At 40.9% G+C, this 24,719-nt stretch overlaps 1 protein-coding gene across 2 annotated transcripts in view; it reads left to right on the top strand.

Moving 5' to 3' along the window:
• Positions 1-24,719, top strand: part of PREX2 (phosphatidylinositol-3,4,5-trisphosphate dependent Rac exchange factor 2) — a 226,555-nt gene that overhangs the window by 132,003 nt on the left and 69,833 nt on the right. For both annotated transcript variants that reach the window (XM_070391971.1, XM_070391970.1), the window contains exons 24-31: positions 1,208-1,427; positions 1,951-2,158; positions 10,645-10,824; positions 12,090-12,184; positions 12,949-13,031; positions 13,760-13,850; positions 16,491-16,619; positions 21,408-21,449. In XM_070391971.1, the coding sequence (XP_070248072.1) occupies positions 1,208-1,427; positions 1,951-2,158; positions 10,645-10,824; positions 12,090-12,184; positions 12,949-13,031; positions 13,760-13,850; positions 16,491-16,619; positions 21,408-21,449 (1,048 nt within the window). The remainder of the gene's footprint in view (positions 1-1,207; positions 1,428-1,950; positions 2,159-10,644; positions 10,825-12,089; positions 12,185-12,948; positions 13,032-13,759; positions 13,851-16,490; positions 16,620-21,407; positions 21,450-24,719) is intronic.

The raw sequence follows: 24,719 nt of genomic DNA, 5'->3' as shown, positions 1-24,719 counted from the left end.
CTGTTTTAGAATACTTTCATAATTGAGCTTATTTTGGGTATTGGTCATACTTCCTCTATATACATATTTCATGAGCTTTCAAGAGATAGTTCCTATTTACACAAAAGTATAACAGGTGGGAATCAGGCACTCTGACTAGTGTGTACAAAGAGTGAGTATATGGTGTCTGAGAGGAACTGAGTGAAGATTAGACAGCACAGGGAGCAAGGGGAAGAGAGCTTGAGATAAATAAGCTGGGTGCAATTAGACTTCGGGCAGCTGTAGAGTATGGCAAAAATTAGATGGATGTGGATTGCAAGGTTTTCAGCACTGGAGTGTCTGTCCTTGGAAGGCATGTCATTCCTTTGAGTAGTGCTTTATTCTCAATGGCACTAAGGCAGAGAGCACACCAGTCCTCAGGCTGATCCTGACCCAAGTACTCAGCAGTGATTAACAGAAGGCATGGGAAATACAATTGGTCCTGTCTGTCATCCTGCCATTTTGGGTCAACAGCACCACGCCTTGCTGTCTAAACTGCTCACAGGTTTGGATTGACTTTCTGGCAGTGTTTGGAATAATCCCATCTTCCACCCTTGACCTGCCAGCTACCCTATTCTGTCACATTGTCTCACTTTAAAGAGGAAGACCCTATATTGATGTCATAGGACACTTATTTCTCTATCAGACTTTCATTTGTTAAGAGTCTTTTTTTCCCCTAAATATATTTTATTGATTTTTTTTATAGGGAGGAAGGGAGAGGGATAGAGAGTTAGAAACATCGATGAGAGAGAAACATCCATCAGCTGCCTCCTGCACACCCCCCACTGGGGATGTGCCCGCAACCCAGGTACATGCTCTTGACCAGAATCGAACCCGGGACCCTTGAGTCCGCCGTCCGACACTCTATCCACTGAGCCATACTGGTCAGGGCAAGAGTCGTTGACTTTGAATCCTAGGAAGTGATATTGGTCCCTTAAATTAATTTCTTTCAGCACCTACCTTGTGAACAGAGTTCCAAAGGAATTACATGCATCTACTGCCTGCATTGCTTTGCTTTATTAAAAATGTGTGGATTTTAAAATAACAATTTAAACTCTAGCAGCTTATAATTTATTTCGCTTGTTCCAGTTGACATTTAATTTTATTTTGATTTTGCTGTGGATGATGGAAGTGAAATGTTTGAGTTACCACTGTGTGTTCCACTGCTGTTTATTTCTTTGATTTATAGTTTTCTCGTGTACTAAAGAATAGAGCCTGGCCCACCTTTAAACAAGCCAAATCTAAAATATCCCCACTGCACAGCAGTGATTTCTGCCCGACCAACTGCCATGTCAACGTGATGGAAGTTTCTTATCCCAAAACATCGACCTCCCTGGGGAGCGCGTTTGGTGTCCAGCTGGATAGTAGGAAGCATAATGCCCAGGATAAAGAAAACAAATCTGAACAAGGTATGTTAGCTTTTGAAACGTGGTCAAATCATGTAAAAATAATTTAGGCCGTCATAATTGTCCCCACAGCCCTGGCCTTGGACAGACTCCTGGTGTGTAAGCAAGTCTGCACTTCGGTGAAGAAAGACTCCTCACTATAATCACTTGCATTTACAGAATTAAAATGGAGTATGCGGTTTTATTATTTTATTGTTTTTCCTTTAAGAAGAATGGGGGGTTCTTGCCTTTCTTCCACATGATAGCTACAGCTCATTTTGCTGTGAAAACAATCTGAAATGCCCTATAACTCTGAGGAAAATAGAGAAGCATAGTGTAATTCCCACCATCACCGCAGGATGCGGGATCAAACTGTATTCCTCCCCTTTCATGGCAATTCTCCATAAGCTTTAATTCCTGAATTAAATTCAGCATTGGGCTTGCATTTTATTTTATGTAAGCTTGGGCCTCTAAGGTGAATTGCCCTGGATTGTTTCTGTAAGTTAAAGGTAGTAACTATTATGATGGAATAATTTTGCCTCCCCAGGGAAACTGAGCCCCATGGTGTACATTCAGCACACAATCACAACCATGGCGGCCCCTTCGGGCTTGTCCCTGGCACAGCAGGACGGGCACGGGCTCCGGTATTTGTTAAAAGAAGAAGACTTGGAAACCCAAGACATCTATGTGAAACTGCTGGGCAAACTTCAGGCTGCCCTGAAAGAGGTGGAGATGTGTGTCTGTCAAATAGACGAGTAAGTATTTTATTTACTGTATTTTCAAATGTGCCTACTAAAATAGCCGTACAAAATAAGATTTCTGAACATCCACCATTCTCTCTTTAGTTTTTGGAAATGTAGGAGATTTTTGCTGACCACATAGACCCTCTTCTTCTAACAACTTAGAAATGATAAAACATGCCATTTATCTATAGATACATATTTTAAGGAAGCTTTAACACAGGGAAGAGAGTGACAAAACTTGATTGTATGGAAAATACTAAGTTTCAGTGTGAAAATATTAAATTGACAAATATGATTGAAAGAGGGATGTCACTGTAGAGCAGAGTACAATATTTGGTATATATGCATGCAGTAGATGTTTAGGAAAATTGTTAAATACAACAGATTCTTAACATACTTCTTAAGTGAGTAAATTCAAACCTATATATTCCTTGGACTAATGACCAAATTAATGGTATAGTAAGCAATCACCCAAATACCTGTGCCAGTAATTTGAAAGATTTTTATAAAGCAAGGCAGAGGAAGTTAATTATAACTTTTCCAAAGCGAGTCTGATTGAGGAGTTTGACATTTGGAGAATTGCCTGAGCTCTGCAGGGTGATTTGCTCCATCATGGTATCTGATTAAGTTTCACGTATAGTCAAGACAGTTCTGTGTGTACAAAACAACATGGCATTCAGTGTAGCACAGTGTCTCATATGTACAACAGGGTGAATAATAACACATTGCAAGTTTGTGGTGATAGTTATACAACTTAATACAAAAAGCAATCAGCAATCATGCTTGCTTATCATTCAAGGAGTTGAAATTGTTAAACATATCCAAAGTTGGCAGAATCTAAAAATGGTATAAACATTGTTAATCCTCTTTTTTTATTGTACCTCCTATTGAAGTTATACATTTAGATTGCTATTGGGTGTGTGTTTCGTAGTACACACACAGAGACTTCTTCCCATTCCTCCATGGATAATTCAGTTGTGACAAAATATTTAGAGCTTACTTTAAGCCTTTGTTGCAATGAGACATTATACTAATGAAGTCTTGACAGACATCATCTCTGATTTTACACATCTTAGAAATTTAGTCTGTATCATTTCTGTAAGATTATTTTTAAACTAGAGGTCTGGTGCACAAAAATTTGTGCACTCGGGGGGAGGGGGGGGCGTCCCCCAGCCCAGCCTGTGCCCTCTCACAGTCTGGGACCCCTCGGGAGATAACGACCTGCTGGCTTAGGCCTGCTCCCGGGTGGCAGAGGGCAGGCCCAATCCCTAGGTGCAGCCCCTGGTCGGACTCAGAGCAGGGCCGATTGGGGAGTTGGGGCGCTGCCCCCTGTCATGCACAGAGCAGGGCGGATCAGGAGGTTGCAATGCCACCCTCAGTCATGCTCAGGGTGGGGCCGATTGGGGGGTTGGGGCACCGCCCCCTGTCACACTCAAGGCAGGGTTGATGGGGAGGTTGCGGCGCCACCCCCTGTCACGCACAGAGCAGGGCCAATCAGGGGGTTGGGGAGCTCCCCCCTGTCATGTACAGAGCAGGGCCGATCAGGGGGTTGAGGAGCTCCCCCCTGTCACACACAGAGCAGGGCCCATCAGGGGGTTGGGGAGCTCCCCCCGTCACGCACAGAGTAGGGCCGATAGGGGAGTTAGGGCACCGCCCCCTGTCACACACAGAGCAGGGCGGATCAGGGGGTTGGGGCGCCGCCCTCTATCACCCACAGAGCAGGGCCGATCAGGGGGTTGGGGCGCCGCCACTGTCACACTCAGGGCAGGGCTGATGTGGAGGTTATGGCTCTACCCCGTCACACACAGAGCAGGGCCCATAGGGGGGGAGAGGGGTTGGGGGCGCCGCACCCTGCCGCACACAGAGCAGGGCCCATCAGGGGGTTGGGGCGCCTTCCCCTGTCACGAACAGAGCAGGCAGATAGGGAGGTTGTGGCCCCGCCCCCTGTCACACACAGAGCTGCAGGGCGATCAGGGGGTTTGGGCGCTGCCCCCTGTCACACTGATCCCGGTGCTGGGAGGCATATTACCCTTTTACTATATAGGATAGAGGCCTGGGGACCGGCTGGTTTGCCCTGAAGGGTGTCCGGGATCAGGGTGGGGGTCCCCACTGGGGTGCCTGGCCAGCCTGGATGAGGGGATGATGGCTGTTTGCAGCTGGTCACACACCCTTCAGGGTGGGGGTCCCCACTGGGGTGCCTGGCCAGTCTGGGTGAGGGGCTGAGGGCTGCTTTCAGGCTGACTGAAACTCCCAACCGTTCCTTTTTTTTCTCTTTTTTTATTTTATTCTGGGCCAGCTTTAGCTCTGGCTTTAGCTCTGAGGCTTTGTATCTGGTTTGTTTGCTGTTCTATAATCGAAACAATGTATAACTTCAGCTCTGAGATCCCTGCAGGCTGAAAGCTGGTTTCAGCTTCTTATTTGCAACATAGTACATAGTTGCTTAGAGTTGCAACTCAGAGGCCAGCAAGTCAGGGGGGGAACGTTGGAGTCTGCAGTCCCTGGGGTAAGCAAGCCTCATGTTCGCTTCCAGCTGCCTGGCTGCCGGCCGCCATCTTGGCTGACAGTTAATTTGCATAAGGATATGCTGATTAGCCAATGGGAAGGGTAGCGATCGTAGGCTAATTACCATGTTTCTCTTTTATTAGTGTAGATAGTTACTATTTACTATGCTATTTTTCCAGATGTTTTAATGAGTTAATTTAGAATTATAATTCTGTTTTCCTAGATCTAATATGCTAGTTTTTTTAAATGACTTATTTTGCTTGGTAGTCAGCTCTAGTGTGTGTGCGGGGGCAGTGTTGGAGGGGGTGTAGGGATTGAGCAAAAAAGAAAAAAGATAGAACTCATGGACATGGACAAGTGTGGTGATTGCAGGGGGAGAGGGGTGGGTGGAGGTGGAAGAGGGCATAGGGGGGCTAAATAGTGATAGAAAAAGTAAAATAAAATACAATTTGAAAATAAATTTTAAAAAACGACATATTTGCATATCATATTGTGACTGCCCCATTTACAGATGAATTCGACAGTGAAGTTTCTGAGAACAGGAAGCTAGTTTCAAACAACTGTATGATACTTTGGAATTGTCTTAGAATGGATATGCGACCTTGTGACAGAGAAGTTTATATTTTAGGGCATTATATTTATTTAATAAATCTGATTTTATTATGTGATATATTCTATATAAGAAATCAGTTTTTTCCTCTGAAATATTTAGGAAATACATACAGGAAGATATAAAACCATAAATAAAAGCATTGAGTCATGTATCTTAGATCTCAAAGGGTTTTAGGAGAACATCTGGACCAATCCCATACTCCAATCAGGCCAAGAGTAATTGTTCCTACTTTTCAGATGAGTCCTTTGTCAGTGGCAGGATAAGTGCACACTGCCTCGGAGACAAAGCCTTGGATGCATGGACTACCTGGCACTGCCTGGCACTTGTCCAGGCTTCATCTGTCTGGGTTAAATTCTTGACCTTTTTATTTTAAAGTTCTGCTAATGTAGATATATTTTTTTTCAAGAAAATGGTTAGAGCTAAGGGGCTCCCTTTCCTTGGTTTAAAATTCTTTACATTTAAAGCACTAGTTGCAGAAAGGAGTTATTTTTCTTATCCAAAACTACTTAAAATGATTACCTATTTTTACTTAAGATTTCCCCACTCTATTCTTCTAAAAGCCATTACCCAACTCTGCAGGTTTATTAGGAAAGTGACGTGAAATGAGCAAATGATTTGAGGAACTTCCTTGCTCTTCTCTGTGTGCACCATATAATTCAATTCTAAATATAAATGTGTTCTATATAATTCAATGTGCAATATTATAACTTTAAGACAGTGCAGTTGTCCAAGAGCTCGGATTCCCCGTTGCCCTTAGAATTCAGAGATGCTGCAGTACAGTCGAACTTGCCAAATTATTTGAAAAGCTACTTGCCAAACAATTTTCTCACCATGTAGTAATTATTCTTGGTCACGCATAGAGGTGTCTGCAGAATGGAGAAGCAAATCTCAGATGTTTTGCCACATTTTAAGGGAAATGGCTTCAGAACACCCCATGGCTAGCCTTTCTAGAAGTCATTCATTCCTGTGACAGGGCCTGGTGTTGAGCTTGTCTTCCCCTGAAGTCTGGTTACCCTGTCACTTGGGAACACTTCCAGAAATAACATTTTACTTAACATGCAGACATTCTACTCAATCCTCCTACTTCATTCAGGTCCACAGATGGAGCTAGAGATGAATTTACTGTTTAGCACCATGAAATAAGGCAGTGTTATGGGTTTCATCAAGGCTTTGTGATTCCTGTTTCATTGTGGAACACTAAATACTTTTGCCTTCTAATGAGGTATTTTCTGATTAATGACACTTAGGTACTAGGCATAAGTAAACAGGAAAATAATTTGTGGATAGTCTAGGATAGTCTAAAACCTTTCATGGGATTTCAGAAAATAGGGAAGAAGTAAATAAAGAGCCTTGGGGGTTATTGAAGGTAGGACATTTGAAAACAGACTTCATTTTGCAGGTACCAGATGCCCCAGGATTGAGCTGTGAACACTGTAGAACATTCAGCAAGCTGGGGGTTACAGATAGAAGTGGTAGGGCTGGCAGTGGAATTATCTTTGAGGTTTCCCAAGCATTTTTCTGGTAAATGTATAAAAGAGGGCACAGCTTCATGAATGTGTAAAAGAGGGCACAGCTTCATGAATGTGTAAAAGAGGGCACAGCTTCATGAATGTATAAAAGAGGTCACAGCTTCCTGAAAGTTAGCTTGTGCACCAGCCACACTATGTCACTTTATGCACTGGCGTATTCATCGTCACAGTCCCTCTATCATGTGGCTTATGAACAACTGGGATGTATCACAGATACATCAAACTTACATTTGTTTCCAAAACTGAATTCTAGATGTTCTCTTAATCTATTTCAACCCCTCCACCAAGCGCTTCCCTTTGTGAGTCAAGTATTTCCCAACTCTAGTTCATGAAGTCAGAATCTGGGTCTCACCATTGATTCTTCCCTTTTCTTCCTCTTCACCTCAGTACTTCATTAAGTTCTGTCAATTGTACTTCAGAAGGTATCCACCCCATCACCTTAGACTCAGTCACCATTGCCCCCCTACGTGTGCCCACTGTGGGAGTTTCCAGCTGTGCCTATCTCTGATACATTCTACATTTACCTGTGCCAGAGGGGTCTGAAAGGTAAAGCATGCTAGCTTCTTGCTTAAAACCATTTGAGGGCATTGGAATGCAATTAAGAAAGCATCGAATGGATCCTTGTGGCCTGCACGGCCCTACATGATCTGCTCCTGTCCCCTCTCTGAGGAAACTCGTCCCCCTCAGCTCCAGGACACCATCCTCTTTCTGTTCCTGAAACTTGACAAATGGCCCAGACAGCCCTGCTCCTGAGGTCTATCTGGCTGGCCTTCCAGGCACTTAAGTGTCAGACTAATGGCTGCTGTGTAGACAGGCTCTGCCTCAGTCCACCTAGAGTAGATACTCCTGTGTCCCAGTTGCTCACGTCATATCTTCTTAGACATCTACTTTTTATACAAGTCTTTTTACCCCCTTCATTGTTATGTTAACTCTAAGCCTCACAACAAGGTGTCTTTCTTACTCACTCTCCATGCCCATCTGAGCCACAGGGTCTCTGCTGCACACTGACTTCCTTCAGATTCTAGGCAACAGCCCTTGACAGTTGGGGTGTCTGATTGTCCCAGCAGGGGGAGAGAATGAGGCCAATCCCACGGGCATAAAGGCTTCTACCTGGAAGGGGCCCATGTCACCTCCACTCACATCAAAAGCAAGTCACCTGGTCATTCCCATCCTCACAGGGGTAGAGGAGGCCACCAGTCATGTGCCCAGGAGAGCTGGGATGCGGTGGACAGCTCTGATGACCACCTTCCTCCCTTCAGTGTGTGTCACTGATATGCAGGGGAGCAGGCGTTCTGCTGAATTTGAAAGTATATGTATACAACAGTGTGTCTCACCCCATCTCTAAAATGAGGATATAATATTAATACCAACTTCATAAGGTGGTTTTAGGGCTTAAATGAATATCTGTTAAGTAGTTAACATAACGACTTCAGTAAGAGCTCACTAAATGTTATCTATGATGACGATGATGGTGATGATGATATTGAAACGTCAATGTTATGGAAAAAAACACAGGTCAATGCACATCCAACATACAAAACTCTTTATTAATCAAGGGCATCAGGAAAAGATTGACCTGGAATGGCAGGCTGCTCAGAATTTTCATTCAGAATGAATGGACTTACAGTAGGTAGCTTCTTCATATTACACATGAGCAACAGTACAGGAAAATGTGTTTTATGCACATGTTAAGTTTTATGCCTTATTATTGCTGTTAGGAATCTAGACATTTTATGCAAAATCATGGTGTTACAAACTGTTTTTCTCACATTTGTTAGCATAACACTTGTTCCTGCAGGGTCACTGTGAGCATAATTGCAGCTGATTCTGATGAAAAGAAAATATGTGAATACAGTGCCTGTAAGTTGGAAAGAAATGTTTATGCTTAGCCCCATGGCTTCTAATTTAAAAACACATAGAGCACAGAGGACGCCTTGCAGAATGAGAGCTCCTGCAAACTCTTTGGTATTCAGAGCTCATCTGTCTGTGCCGTGTGGTGCTTGTGTCGCATAATGTTTTAGTCTTGGGTGGAGGGAGTGAATACATATCCAATCTGTCTTACAAGACATAAAAGTATCCTTCCAAATAGGAGGACTTTTTAAAAGAGAATTCGAAGCTTCACAAGGTCTTGAGCAATGTACTTCAGCTTCCTGATCGTCACTGGTGCCTAAAAACCATGAACTGCCAAATGTTGTTCCAGTGTCACCTCACAGTGAGACCTTACCTGATACATGGTTTGAAGTTGCAGCTCTGGCTTCCTTGCGGTCTTCATTTTTCTCCCTAACGTCTGTCACCATCTAAGTACTAGACAGTTTACTGTTTATTGTTTTGTTTCCTCCCCGGAGATTGTGAGCTCCAAGAGGGCAGGAGATCTTGTTTGTTTTGTTAACTGTGATATGCACAGCCTGAGAACAATGCATAATATAATAGATGTTCTAATTAATTAGTAAAAATCACTGAAATCTTTACTCAGTGCACATTGGGTTTGACATTATGGGATGTACATATAAGAGGTATGAGACATTTTCATGGTCTTGAAATAAAGCAAAAATGACATTGCTATGAAAGAAGAGTGTCAGTAAATGTGCATGTTGCCCTCACTGGGTTGCTCAGGTGCTTGTAGTGTTGTCCCATACACCAAAAAGGTTGCAGGTTCAATTCTCAGTCAGGGCACATACCTAGGTTGTGGGTTCGGTCCAAGTTCAGGGCAACCAGTTGATGTTTCTCTCTTACCAGGATGCTTCTCTCTCTCTCTCTCCTATCTCTATCTCTATCTCTTTCTCTCCTTTTCTCCCTCTCTTTCTAAAATCAATAAACTTATCCTTAGGTGAGGATTGAAAACAAAGATATGTACACTCGCTATTGATAGAACAGAGTATCATTGCTATTTGATAAATGAGAAGACAATGGTTGGCTGGAGAAGCCAAACATGGGTCCCTTTATTCAGATGTGACTTAATTCAAGTTTGTAGCATGTTGTTTGATAGTAAAGACCGATTCCATTTTCGCATATTTTTGAGTTAGTTTTAACAGAAACGTCTTACAGCCCAACATTCAAGGCTGAGGTGGTGGAGTCAGTGGTTGTCAAAGTCCAAGATCAATTTTCACACCAGTTCAGCATCTGAGGTGGCATTTAAGCCTTGAGCCAGTTTGAAAGATTTGTGACATTTCATCCTGACGGATTGCAGATGATGTGGGAGTAGCAACTGCTGGCTTCCTATTCTCCCCTTGTGTGTGACTGTTTAGCATCTTATGATCACAGGGCCCAGGACCTTCCTGTGAGTCTGAGTAGTAAGAAAGGATTGACCAGTGGAGAAAGCCTGGGAGGTACCTAAGACAGGCCAGGTGGGTAGGTGGCTTTTTAATAGCTGAGGGTAAGCCAGTGAGGATATCTAAGCACCTTTCGTGTTTGTTTTAATATCTGGGTAGCCCTTAAAGTTTCCCATGTATTTTCATATGGCGGTGCTAGTGGCTAATGTCCAGGAGAGAGGTGGTGCCCAGGATGCACCAGGAATGTGTCGTCCTCTTTTCATTCTCACAGCGATCCTATGGGTTAGTCATCCATATTATGCCCATCTCATGGATGTCAAAGAGACTGTTGTCATTTTGCTCTGATAACAAAGCTCTTAAGTTGGAGAACCAGGATTTGAACACAGCTTTCTAGTCTAAATTGTGTTCCTATTATTTACTCTGAGGAAAAGGTAAACTTTGTACGACAGGGTTTTGATGCGGTAGGATATTTACTTCCTGCGAAACACAGATGCACTCTGGACATATTTTGAAAGCCCATCGTATCAACCAGTAAGCGGCCAGTTTGAAAGCGTGCACTCATTTTTTTTTTATATCACAATACAGCCTTCTGTCTTCGATAACATCTTCTCCTAAGTTAGAACGGAAGACATCCGAATGCCTAGTGCCAACAGACAGTGACAATGAGAAGGGGGAAAGAAACAGCAAACGAGTCTGTTTTAATGTGGCTGGAGATGAGCAGGAAGATTCAGGTCATGACACTATCAGCAACAGAGACTCTTACAGGTAATCCATTAATTCCTCGAACTCATTTCATCAACAAGGTCAAATGTGATTCGGTTATTTTCCACAAAGGTCTTATAAAAAATAATTATTATTATTATAATAATTATTATTTGGTCAAAGTTACTCCCATCAGAGATGTTTAGTACATACTAATAGTTATTAAAAACATGTTTTACCGACACATGGAGGAACAGGATGCTCTCACGTAATTCCCACCACAACCCTATGTGACTGGTTCTGAGATGAGCTCCATTTTACAGATAAGGAAGCTGAGGCCTACAGAACTTACCTAATTTACCTATGAGACCAGGTGGTCTGGCCCTGAGTTTCTCTCTTAGCCACTCTACTATCCCAATTTCTATATGAAAGGGATTTTAACCAATACATAAGAATTAATTATTCCTAGAGATTTAATAATATATCATGCAGATGGACCACTTTTACCATTTCTTTTACTTTTAGCTTCTAAGGATACCAATATGCTCTTTAAAAGGAATCTGTGATTTCCTCTCCAATGGGAAATTGTCTAAAAATACTTTCCTGCCTGAAATTCTAGTTTTCAATTTATTAAAATTACCCTCAGTCTCCCACTAGACGAAAATAGAAATTTTTAATGTAAATTTAAAGTTAAATAAGTCATTTTTATTTATTGTTAGAGGGAAAAAATATTTAATCTCCTGCACTATTTCAGATATGTGTAGTGTATCCATATTCATTCACAATTATTTTAAACTTTCCTTCAATGTTCACCATTATTGAACATTTTCAAGGTACATGCCTTGTGCTGAGCTCTGAAGTGGGAAGAAGGCACTGACCTCCCTACCCGCTAGGGAAGCTCAGAGTGCCATTGATAAGTTATAATTTAAGGTATCAGTGAGGGTTGAAAGTCAGAGATCTGAATCAGAACTTTATTTGTCTCTATTAAAAAATTAACTACAGGCATATGCCATCAAAAAGATTATGAAGAATTTTAAGTTTGGTTTGAATCCTTGGTTTATATATTCATTTTTTAAATTTTTATAACTATGCATTTAAAATTTATTTAAGATTATGTTATATAACAAGAAAACTTGAAATATGATTGAACTTAAAATACATTTTTTTGAAAAAAGTTAGATAAACTGTGATAGAGAAGTTTATCTTTCGCATCATTTTCTATAAAACATATTACTAAATGTAACTGTGGCATAGTACGTTTCTCTGATAAGAAATCACAGGGCAAGTGTGGCGAATGCAATCTTAAAGTCACTGTGACTCCTTTTCAGCGACTGCAATAGCAACAGGAACTCTGTCGCCTCCTTCACGAGCATTTGCAGCAGCCAGTGCAGCTCATATTTCCATAGTGATGAAATGGACTCAGGTGCGTTTGCTGAAGGCATGGGTGCTTTTTGATGCTAGTACCATTGGAATTGGCCTGTCTGATCCTTATGCATTTTTACCTTTTGTCAGTCATCCTTGGTAACTGCACATACTGCATTTCAGTGTATGTGCTTGATAAAGTCCGTTTCTCAATCCTGATATAAGTAGTGAATTAAAAAGAGATGAAGTAAACAAACTAAATTTTTTAAATTACCTTAGTATATGTTTTATGATCCTTCTATGGTACTATGAAAAATGATAGGTATACAGGAAGCGAGTTTAACTAAAACATTAGGCATTGTTGATTGGGTATGGAGGTGGGAAGGGCTCTTAAACCAAGGACTTTAGGACAGTAGATGTACCTGAAATGGCCTTAATGTAGGTGATGGGAGTAATAAATAAATACCTGATATAAATACCTCATAAGTTTCTTGTTATGTGTGTGTTACAAACAAGATTTTGCAGCCAATTAGGATAAATCTTAATTTTAAAATCTGAAGTTTATTTCAACTACTTAATCATTAGAAAAGTGTACCATTTGAAAGAATTAACATAGTGCAGTGTTCTTTCTGTGTGGCCACTTTCACTCCACTTTGCTAGGATCAATAATCTGATACCTCCATAGCTATTAAATCTGTTGGAATTCATTTTCTGATCATGAAAACTAATGTCTTGAATAAGAGCTTGTGTTTCAATATTTTTATTTTATTTATATTAAAATACTTTGGAATGTTAAACATAGGATTAATTATTTTTTATATCTAGGTGATGAACTTCCACTAAGTGTTCGAATTTCTCATGAAAAACAGGATAAGATACATAGTTGTCTGGAGCATCTTTTCAGCCAGGTATGACTGGGACACCTGTGGGTATTTTTTTCTGTAGACTAAACTAGCGGGAATCTCTTTTTCAGATGTCCTGAAAAGAGCTTAGAATTAAACTAGAAATACCTCAATCTGTCCGTTCACCCCACTTTAACTCAATTCCCACAATTTGAAAATGGGAATAAATATTCATTTCTTCAGCCAACTGACCCAAAGGATTATTGTAATGTCAAGTATTTTACAGTCCTGAGGAAATCATAAAGAGCTATACACACAGGAGTTATTCTTTTATTGTTTATTTTTTATGGGTTTTCAGAATCCTTTATGACATTTCTTATTTAATTTTATTCTTAATTTCAAAAAGCACAAAGATTGTCACAGGGCTCATATTGGTGTTGTATAGTCTTTAAAACTTATATCCATAACTACAATTTATAGTGTAGAAGCTTTTATTACTTTGAAAAGGATTTTGATAACTTTTAGTTTTCTTTAATAACTTTAGGACCTATACTTCTTTTGTGAAGTGAATTTATATTTTGTATTAATATATGGTAGGATAGTAAGAAGTGTTATTACAAATGTTCTCAGGTGAGTTTATGCCAATATTTTATTTAAAGGTAGATTTCATAAGAATCATGGTATTTCAAGCAGTAATTATTGCTTTAAAAAATATGTTGCAAGATTTACTCTTGGAAATATATGTGATGTGTTATGAGATTATGTAACTCTAAGAATCTCTACTATTGTCATAGGTGGATTCAATTATCAATCTCCTAAAAGGGCAAGCTGTGGTCAGAGCCTTTGAGCAAACCAAGTACCTAACCCCAGGTCGAGGATTGCAGGGTAAGGTTTATGAAATAACTGTTAGAAGCAATTGGGAGACAAAGTGGGAGACAGTATAGTTATAAAGCAAAAGCATCTACATATATAAAAGCCTAAGAAACCATGTGATCGTTGGACCGTTCGACCAGTAGCTATGACATGCACTGACCACTGGGCGGCAGATGCTTAACGCACAGGCATGGAAACATGGAACAGACTGATAAATCTCAGAGGGGATGGGGGAGAAGGGAGGGTGGGAAGAGCTTAACCAAAGATCTTAGATGCATACTCAAGGCCCAATTCATGGATTCGTGCACCAGTGGGGTCCCTTGGCCTGGCCTGCGGGGACCGGGTGGGGACCAGGCCAAAACCAGCAGTCCAATGTCCCCCGAGGGGTCCCAGATTGCTAGAGGGCACAGGCCAGGATGAGGGATCCCACCAGTGCATGAATCCATGCACCGGGCCTCTAGTCTACACTAATAAAAGAGAAACATGGTAATTGGCGTACGACCGCTACCCTTCCCATTGGCTAATCAGCATATCCTTATGCAAATTAACTGTCAGCCAAGATGTCGGCTGGCAGCCATGCACTGAAGCGAGCAGGGAGGCTTGCTTGCTTCAGTGACTGCGGACTCGAACGTTCCCCACCTAACTTGCCGGCCTCTCAGCTGCAACTCTAAGCAACTATGTACTGTGTTGCAAATAAGAAGCTAAACAAAACCCCAGAAACCAGCCGGACTGAAAGCCAGCTGGACCGCAACATTGTATCGATGTTTTCAGCAGCGAGGCCTCAGAGCTAAAGCTGGCCCAGAATAAAAAAAAAAAAAAAGAAAACAAGGAGCATTGGGAGCTTCAGTCACTCGCCAGCCGGAAAACAGCCCTCAGCCCCTCAGCCAGACTGGCCAGGCACCCCAGTGGGGACCCCCACCCTGATCCAGGACACCCTTCAGGGCAAACCAGCTGGCCCCTACCCATGCACCAGTCCTCTATTCTATATAGTAAAAGGGTAATATGCCTCCCGGCACCGGGATCAGCGGAGCAGCGATGCTCCGGGCACCGGGATCAGTGTGACAGGGGGCAGCGCCCAAACCCCCTGATCGCCCTGCGGCTGTGTGACAGGGGGCGGGGCCACAACCTCCCTATCCGCCCTCCTCTGTTCGTGACAGGGGAAGGTGCCCCAACCCCCTGATCAGCCCTGCTCTCTGTCTGATAGGGGGGAGCTCCCCAATCCCCTGATTGCCCTGCGGCTCTGTGTTTGACAGGGTGCAGCGCACCAACCCCCTGATCGGCCCTGCTCTGTGTGTGACAGGGTAGAGCCATAACCTCTCCATCGGCCCTGCCCCGAGTGTGACAGTGGCCGCACCCCAACCGCCTAATAGGCCCTGCTCTGTGGGTGATAGAGGGTGGTGCCCCAACCCCCCTCCACGGGCCTTGCTCTGTGTGTGACAGGGTAGAGCCATAACCTCCCCATTGGCCCTGCCCTGAGTGTGACAGGGTGCAGCACCCCAACCCCCTGATCCGCCCTGCTCTGTGTGTGACAGGGGGCGGTGCCCCAACTCCCCTATGGCCCTTCTCTGTGAGTGACAGGGGGGAGCTCCTCAACCCCCTGATCAGCCCTGCTCTGTGAGTGACAGGGGGGAGCTCCCCAACCCCCTGATCGACCCTGCTCTGTGAGTGACAGGGGGCAGCGCCCCAACCCCCTGATCGGCCCTGCTCTGTGCATGACAGGGGGAGGCGCCGCAACCTCCCCATCGACCCTGCCTTGAGTGTGACAGGGGGCGGTGCCCCAACCCCCCAATCAGCCCTACCCTGAGCGTGACTGAGGGTGGCATCACAACCTCCTGATCCGCCCTGCTCTATGCATGACGGGGCGGCGCCCCAACTCCCCAATCAGCCCTGCTCTGAGCCTGACCAGGGGCTGCACCTAGGGATTGGACGTGCCCTCTGCCACCCGGGAGCAGGCCTAAGCCAGCAGGTCGTTATCTCCTGAGGGGTCCCAGACTGCGAGAGGGCACAGGACGAGCTGGGGTACCCCCGTCCCCACCCCCCCGAGTGCACACATTTTTGTGCACCGAGCCTCTAGTAGTACTATAAGAAAAGTTCCGTTGGCTCATGCTTCATAATTCATTTACTATTGCTTCTGTTTTGATAATTTTTGAATCTAAGTAAAAAATCAGTGTAGGATCTTTTAGATTTCTTTGAAAGTTAAAATGTTTAATGCCTATGGCGGGCCAGACTGAATATATATGAGTTAATTGAAGCAATATAGGTGTTGAGTTGCTTTGGCCTGAACCAAGCATAATGGCTACTTGTTCATATCCCAGTGGTGGGGGAGGAGGGTTGAGAATGTGGGTGGGCAAACAGAATAGGCTAACAGAAGAAGATCTAGAGCTTCCACTTTCTGACATCTAGTTTAAGATGTTTAAAGTATAGTTTTTCATCTAAATTTGCTCCTTTGTTTAAACATTTGTAAGAAAATAATATTAAGGTTTGGCATTCTGGATTTGACACATTTTCTCCTGTGATATGGCTAAAGAAATTACCAACATGATAATAATTTAGGACAACGGCAAGGAAAATAAGAAGATTCTGAAGCTGATAGTGTTGTTAACTATTTGGTAAATGGTTTAGAGTTAAGAGAGACTTTTTGTGTTTATTTAGAATTTCAGCAGGAAATGGAACCAAAGCTGAGTTGTCCAAAACGGTTAAGGCTTCACATCAAGCAAGATCCTTGGAATCTTCCTAGCAGCGTCCGGAGTCTTGCTCAGAACATCAGAAAATTTGTTGAAGGTCAGTTTGAAAAACAAATATCATCTCATTATATTAGTAGTAATCATTTAAAAACCCATTAAACCCAAAAGTTCAGTAATAGTCTGATCACTTTTTCAGTGTTTCCTGTTAAGAGTGAAATAAAAGGACTGTAAAGTATGATGGAGGAAGAGAGAAAGGAGGAATAAGATTGCAGAACCTTATGTTCCAAGGATCTAAAGGATCTACATGATGGAGAATATTTTCAATGAATAAAATAAGAGCTTATATTTATGAAGACAAATGGAACATGGAGCTTCATATTTTATGAGACAACAGAAAATTTTTTTAAAGAATTTACAAAAGACATGAAGCTAAATGTTATGGAGAGTCTAAAAAATTAATTGGGCAACTGTGTGAGAATCAAGATAATGACATAGGTTGCATCATTCATTTTAAGTTTCTTTTTCAGAGTTGTTTGTCTGAGTTGATGGTGTTATTATCTACCATGACATTGTTTCCTCAACACCGTATAATTGGTACAACCTGTAATTGGAGATAGAACTTCAAGACAACTCCAAAATCTGATTGCATGTTTAGATTCAGAGTTATTCAGTAGAAAATTCTGAGAGTTTCCAACATGGTTATGGTGAAAATGATGAAAAGGGAAATTTGTTTAATTTTTTAAAATATCTAATTCATGATTTTATTTCCAGTATTCAGCCAGTGGTTGGCAGTATCTGGAGACACACTTTGGTTGTCCCAACTGTGGGTATACCACTGGCATCTAGTGGGTGGAGCCCAGGGATTCTACTAACAGTTTACAATGTTCAGGACAGTCCCTTACAACAAAAAATGGTTTGGCCCAAAATGTTAATAGTGCTAAGACCAGGGAACTTGTACAATGAATAAGTATTATGCCTGGGTTTAAATTTTTATTCCACAATGATTTGAATGTCAGTTTGATATGGTAAATAGTATTCAGCAAAATCACTGCATTACCCCCGTCATTACCATTATTTCAGGGTAAATTAGAGAAGTTATTTAATTGATTTCAGAGAAGGGAGAGGGAGAGAGAGATAGAAACATCAATGATGAGAGAGAATCATTGATCAGTTGCCTCCTGCACACCACACACTGGGGATCAAGCCCACAACCTGGGCTTGTGCCCTGCCCAGGAATCGAACTATGAACTGTTTTATAGGTGAACGCTCAACCACTGAGTCACATCAGTTGGGCTGGATTTTTTTTATGCTATTAAAAAACAAAATTCAACCGAGTAAATTTGAAGATCTAATTGCCTTTATTAAGTGATTTCTGAATCAGACAGCATCCTATCTAGTAACTGCAAGGGTGCTCCAAGGGGATGTACAAGATGGAAGGTTTTTATAGGAAGATGGGTGGGGCAAGGCAGCTATTAACAAAAGAAGATAAAGGATTATATTTACACCAGGACATCTTCTTAAGGGAACTGCAAGGGTTTTTATCTTGCCGGTTGCCTCTTCTTTTTATGGGGGATGGAAAGGGCCCACTCAACAGATTACCTTAGTGGTGCTTGATCAGAAAATTCCAGACGGTTGATTAAGGTTATATTTCCAAGAAGGTTGAAACAGCAATTAAGTCAGGCATCAAATATAGGTTTGGTATCATGGGTTTTAGCATAAGTGACGCCGTTTTGGGTCTGGTTTTCTCTTTTACAATGCTTTCCTGATAAATGATAGCTCCTAAACTCAACAGAATCCAAGCCGTCACTTAACCCCTTTGGGGGCTCAGTTTCATCATTTTGGGGGCCTCTTCATAAATGACAGAGATGGTTTAAATGTTCTGTGATTACTAAGACTGCCTAGAAATAAACTCAATATAACAGCTTAGGTATTATTTAGAGACCAGTAGAGGAGTTTGTACAGATATGAAAAACTCCAAATGAATCACAGCAATTCTGTTGTGTGATGAAATATGTTGTTCTTGACAGCTAGATTTCTTGGCTATATTTTTATTTTATAGATAAATATATATTGGCTACTTGTTACAAATTATAACACTCCCCCCAAATAATAATTAGCAAGAGGGTGATATTTTTAAAAGGTATTAGGCTTAAGGAATCTAGGCATATACTTTACTAAGTAAAAGGTGTATTTTTACTCAATAGATGTCAGTATCATAACACTTCTAAAGGTTATGTCATGAATCTAAATGCAGTTGTTCTCATATCCTTGAGTTTTTTAAACCTTATATTGCTTTGAGAGTAAATGAAATATTGATATGGACAGAGAAATCCTTTTTTTATTGTTTGCTTTTTGAAAAGCTTTATCTTTAAAATATAAACCTCTTCTACAGAATAAAATGCTTACTTTTTTAAAAGGTCTTCATTTGAAGAATGGTACATTTTCATCTTAAGTCCTGCTTTTATATCTTTAGTACCTCATATCACAATAAACAGCTGTAGGAATGGCAGCTATCTACATTGATTGATTGACCTGTTGATTGATTGATTGATTGATAGATATTGAATATGTGCCACTGTTGGTCATAGGAGCCTAGGAGCTGGTTGAACGTGGCTGGATGTACAGTCAATGGTGCGGGGAGGGCTCTTTCCAGAATTTCAGTTGCATCCCTTGTTGCAAGTTTCAATGAGGTGCACTTACTTTGCATAAGGACTATGATTGTCACCATATTAAGTGAGACTTTGAGAAACTATTAATCGCTAGTTCAGCTCAATGGACTATTCTAAGGAGAAGTCGAGTTGCCATTTCCTGTAATGTGTGTGGTGTCTAATCCTGTTACATGTATAGAAGTGTAGCCCTGGGATCCTTATAATCAGCTGCTTGTTCTGTGGAGGTACTCTGATGTAACATCACCAGTTTAGCATGAATTTATCACATGCAACCAGAAGTAATTTTCATTTTCTTTCTTAAACTGTCTTTACATAGGGGAAGTTAGGTCTTACCTGCAAGTTAACATAAGGCCAACTTGCCAAAATTTCAATGTTTATATGCGTAACTGGGATTGACCCCATTCTGATGTTCCTATAGGGGAGGAAATAAATATCATTTGTCTTCTAATAAGAGTAAAGCATATAAATCTATTTAATATGAATTTTACATGAGACAAGAGCCTTCATAAGGAATGAGGACCCAAAGAAATAGTTAAAATTAAGAGTTTTTATACTAGGTTTAATGAAGAGTGGAAAGTTATGGGAAAATGTGATTTTAAAAAGGCTATATGCTAAGGACAGTAATCTGGGAGAAACTTAGCAGGGTCTGTTCCTCTCAGCATCTTTGGACATAGGATGCTTTGTTCCTCCAGGTATAGGGAGGAGAATTCTCATATGAGGGTCTTATTACCTGTGTTAGGGAAAAAGAGGGGGGTCAGAGAGTCCTTCCTGCACCTGCTGTTTCTCAAATTCATTCGGCTTAAAATATTTAATATGCCAAAGTGCCATATGTTGGGGCAGCATGTTCTGAACCATTCTTCCTTATCTGCTGGGAGAGTGGCCTATTCAGACAGCATGGAAGCTCCATGCCTTTCTCCCATACCTTGCCCTTGCCTCTCTTCCATCTGCTGTTCCTGAGTTATATCCTTTTGTAATAAACTGAGCAAGTTGAGACTCAAAGTATTTTAGCAATTTTTTAAAGACCACACAGCTAGTATATGACACAGGGGTCTTCTGTTTTTGCAGTCTCACTTGTAAAATTTAATGTCATCTTAAGTATCTCCTGCATTTCTTGTAGATTAATTTTGTTGCTCTCACTATTGTGAACCTATCTAGAATAGGATGCAATCTAACCTTTGTCATTTCCCGTAATCTTGGGAAAAAAACTGTAGGTTTTTTGCCAATTGGAAATAAGTGGACACATAATTCATTGGACACAGAGCAATGAGAATGAAGTTCATACACATTATTTATGAAATACTTGTGATTGACCCTGTTCGGAGATGGGGTGGGAAGATGACTATTTTGGAAACATTTAGTATTTTTCTGTCCTTTGGGGCAGTATCTTGAATTATAGATGGGAAAGGAAGACTATATATATTCTATAGGATCTATAAATATAATCTATGTAATTACATATAAACTATAATTATAATATATAATGCATAATATAATATACTAGAGGCCCGGTGCATGAAATTCTGCACTCGGGGGTGTCCCTCAGTCCGAGCTCTCAGGGGATGTCCAACTGACAGCTTAGGCCCATGGGGAGCAGGCCTAAGCCATCAGTCGGACATCCTTAGCAATGCCACAGAGGCAGGAGAGGCTCCTGCCACTAATGCTGCACTCGCCAGCCATGAGCCCGGCTTCTGGCTGAGCAGTGCTCCCCCTGTGTGAGCGCATTGACCACCAGGGGGCATCTCCTGCATTGAGCGTCTGCCCCCTGGTGATCAGTGCTCATCATAGTGACTGGTCGTTCTGCCATTCAGTTGACTTGATTATTAGCCTTTTATTATATAGGATAATTGTATATATTATATATGATTTTTAAAAGTTTAAATAACTAAGAAAAATACCATTTGATAGTTTATTGATCAAGACTATGACAACTATAGGAGTTTAGAGAATACCATGTAAGCTATAGCAACAAAAGAGGACCTACGTGTGTAGCAGGATTTGAATGCTGTTTCATCGATTCACATAATTCAGATCTAGGAGGCATTTTAGGGTCTTGAGCAATGGATAGAATTTATATAAACAGGTAGGAATGAATAGCATTTCAAGTGATTTTTATTATCTGATGTAATGAGATTTTGCTAATTTTTATTATGGTATAGTTAAAATGTGGCAGAAAAAAATTGAACAATTAACTGATATGTTGTGTTTTTCCTCTGCAGAAGTCAAGTGTAGAATACTTCTGGCTCTTCTTGAGTATTCAGGTAATATTTTTCATTATTTTTACTTTTTAAAATAATGCCCTTAGAAGTGTCATGATATCAAGGCAATGCCTTCAGCAAAATAGATGGAAATATGATCCCTACCTTCTCTAAAGTCTTGCAAAGATAAAAAAAAATAACTTAGTTTTAAGAAAAACACAAAAATGTATATTCATCTTCAATTACAAATAGAAACATGCGACCACATATAAACATTTATATGAATGTAATTTAGGTTCCTGGCAGGGCAGCTCAGTTGGTTAGAGCATCATCCTCATATGCCAAGGTTGTGGGTTCCATCTCCGGTCAGGGCACATACGATAAGCAACCAATGAATGGAACAAATCAGTGTGTGTGTGTGTGTGTGTGTGTGTGTGTGTCTCTCTCTCTCTCTCTCACCTGAAAAGGGTAGACTGTGTCTGCTAAATATTCTTAACTAACTTTTATTCCTGTCTCTCTCTGACCTTTCCTTTTTGTTTCCTTATTTATTTTGCTTTATCTCTCTAAAATCAATTAAAAATAATATAATTAAAAAGAGAAAGAAAGGAAGCAGGTTTGGTAAAGTTAATTGTGCAAATTGGATATATTGAGAAACTGTGTCTAACTTCTGTATCTGAGCAGGGATATAGGTGGGCTCAAATTCACAGGGTCGGGAAATGGACTGTGCTTTTGATGGAGAGTCTCAATCTCAAAATCATATTGCAAAGGCATGGTACAGACAGGGGAGGAATTCATGACCACTTATACAAATCTGCCACAGTTAGAAAATTTAAAGTATAAATAAATGAATGGAGGAGCCAAGTTAACCAAGAGGGATTTTTTGTTTGTTGGTTGTTTAAACAAGTTTTTGCTTTGCTTTTTGACTGAATAATAATATAATACATTTCTTACATTTTTTAAGCTTTACTAATAACCACACAGTTGATGGACCTCATTTTTATGTATTTCATTAAGTCCTCACAACCACTCTGTGAGAATATACTAGTAATTATTTTTCCAAGTTTTAAAAGTGAAGAAATTAATAATCAGGCAGATTAAAAATAATTAAAAATTAAGAATCAGTAAGGTTAATAATTTGTAAATGATGCTATTTCAACACATATTTTTGAGCAACTAGAATATGTTTCATTGAGTACATGAATTAATAAATAGGAAGTGGCAGATTTGAAATTCAAACTTATGCTAATTTCAGAAGTGATCCTGGAATGTATTACTTTATTCATTAATATTCCAATGGCTGTTCTTGTAGATTCTTATTTTGATTTCATTTTTTTTTTATTCTTGTCATAATTCTACCTTTTCCTACTTTATTCACTCACTCTTTGTTCCCTCATATATAAATAGCCTGGCACCAAAACAGTAACCAAATTACACCATATGGTTGGCTGTGAAATTACACTCTTCACTTGAAAGGGTAGACTGTGTCTGCTAAATATTCTTAGCTCACTTTTATTCCTGTCTCTCTCTGATCTCTTCTTTTTGTTTCCCTATTTATTTTTCTTTCTTTCCCTACCATCTCAGAAAAATCGCTGGGATTGCTTCTGTGTCTAGAAACCATCTCATTCTTTTTAGACCAGCTAGCTAACTGTGGAACTTGACCTTTTAAAACAGTGAGATAAATGAAGTGTTAATATTGTAAAGCATGTTTGTAAAAATGAGTTGAAGTAGGTGCTTAAAAACGGAAATGAAACAGAAGCATTTGATAAGTTTTAAAAAATCCATTTTTTAGTCCATTTCTACTACAAGAGAATACTTACTCTGCAAAAGCAATAAACAAGCTGTCACCAAAAAAAAAACACACAGCTCTCTGCTTTTCTTTGTTTGCTGGAAGCTGGAAGCAGCAATTGTGATTCTTGCTGTAATTCTTATTGATAAAAATGAGGAATGAGAATAGCTTTAGAAAGGATGGACACTGTGAATTTTAAACAGCTGTATAATTACTAAAAAACAAACCCAAAACCTATGTGTTTTTGCTTGGAGTTAGCTTCTTTTGTTTTCTTTATCATGTTGTCCTCTCTCCAGCAATAAAACGGGGCTCCCACTCAGTGCCAGGACCCTGCTAGATGCTAGAGAAAGGAATCACCATAATAATACTGTCCAGTTTCACTTTACTAAATGCTCTAAATTTTTTAAATATGTTTTTATTTATTTCAGAGAGGAAGGGAGAAGGAGAGATAGAAACATTGATGATGAGAAAGAATTATCAATTGGCTGCCTCCTGCACACCGCCCCCTGCCCCCACCCGGCCCCCTTCCCCATTAGGGAACAAGCAAGCAATCTGAACATGTGCCCTGACCAAGAATTGAACTGTGACCTCCTGGTTCATGGGTTGACGCTCAACCACTGAGCCACACCGGCTGACAATGTTTTAAATGTTTTTATCTCATTTATCTTTATGGTGATCTAAGAAATAGGTATACCCCATTTTACACATTGGAATCTAATACTTAGGATTATATGGTTTAAAATTGGTAGAATGGGTAGACAAAAGCCGATCGTATGCCTCTAAAGTCCGAGAGCATAATTCACAAATTATATGTTATATGCCACTTCCCATGGGCTGTGCTGAGGGTCCCTGAGGTTCACAAACAAGTAAGCAGACTCACGATCATAGGTCATTATCCATCTAGTCCAGGCATGCACCAGGCCTGGTGGCAGGTAGAAGTGCACAATACTTCCTGAAGGAGAAGGGGAATGTCACCAGGGCAGATAATACTTTAATAGTTCAGAGTTTCAGTAGTTCAATGAATTGACTCTTAACTGATGATTTAAAGTTTGCTGGTGGAGGGGAGGGAAGGGTCCAGCGAGTCGGTGGACAAAGGTGTGGCTATAGGGGCCTTTCATGTTTGAGGAACGTTCAGCAGTAGTGTGTGGCTCGGAGAGGTCTGTACAGCCCTGTTCTGGCTGCTTTCAGATACATTGTTTTATTATATTCTCACAACAATTGTGTGAAGATAGTTGCTGGTTGTCTGGGATGGATGGGGGGAGGTGATGTGTGGAGAAGCTGTAAACGTAAGTTGGGTCTAGATAGACTCTTCTGCTACTCAGTTTTCTACTTTCCTTACTCTTATCAAAATCACTTGAAAAGCTTTTAACATATGATGTGCATTGTGAAGTCTAGGCAAACTAGTCACTTACTCTCTGTTGAAAAAAGGAAGGGGGCAATTGAAAACCACCTCATGAAGTAATACGCATTTGTTAAGTGTTTTTCACTTGAAAATCTGTTGGTTTAAGGTTTCAGTGGCGGTGTGGTCCAAAGGCATCTTGCTTATC

The sequence above is a fragment of the Myotis yumanensis genome, unplaced genomic scaffold, assembly GCF_028538775.1.
Source record: "Myotis yumanensis isolate MYYU_CA2020_CCGP unplaced genomic scaffold, mMyoYum1.0.hap1 SCAF_15, whole genome shotgun sequence".
NCBI classification, from domain to species: Eukaryota; Metazoa; Chordata; class Mammalia; order Chiroptera; family Vespertilionidae; genus Myotis; species Myotis yumanensis.
This window is presented reverse-complemented; position numbering and strand designations above follow the sequence as displayed.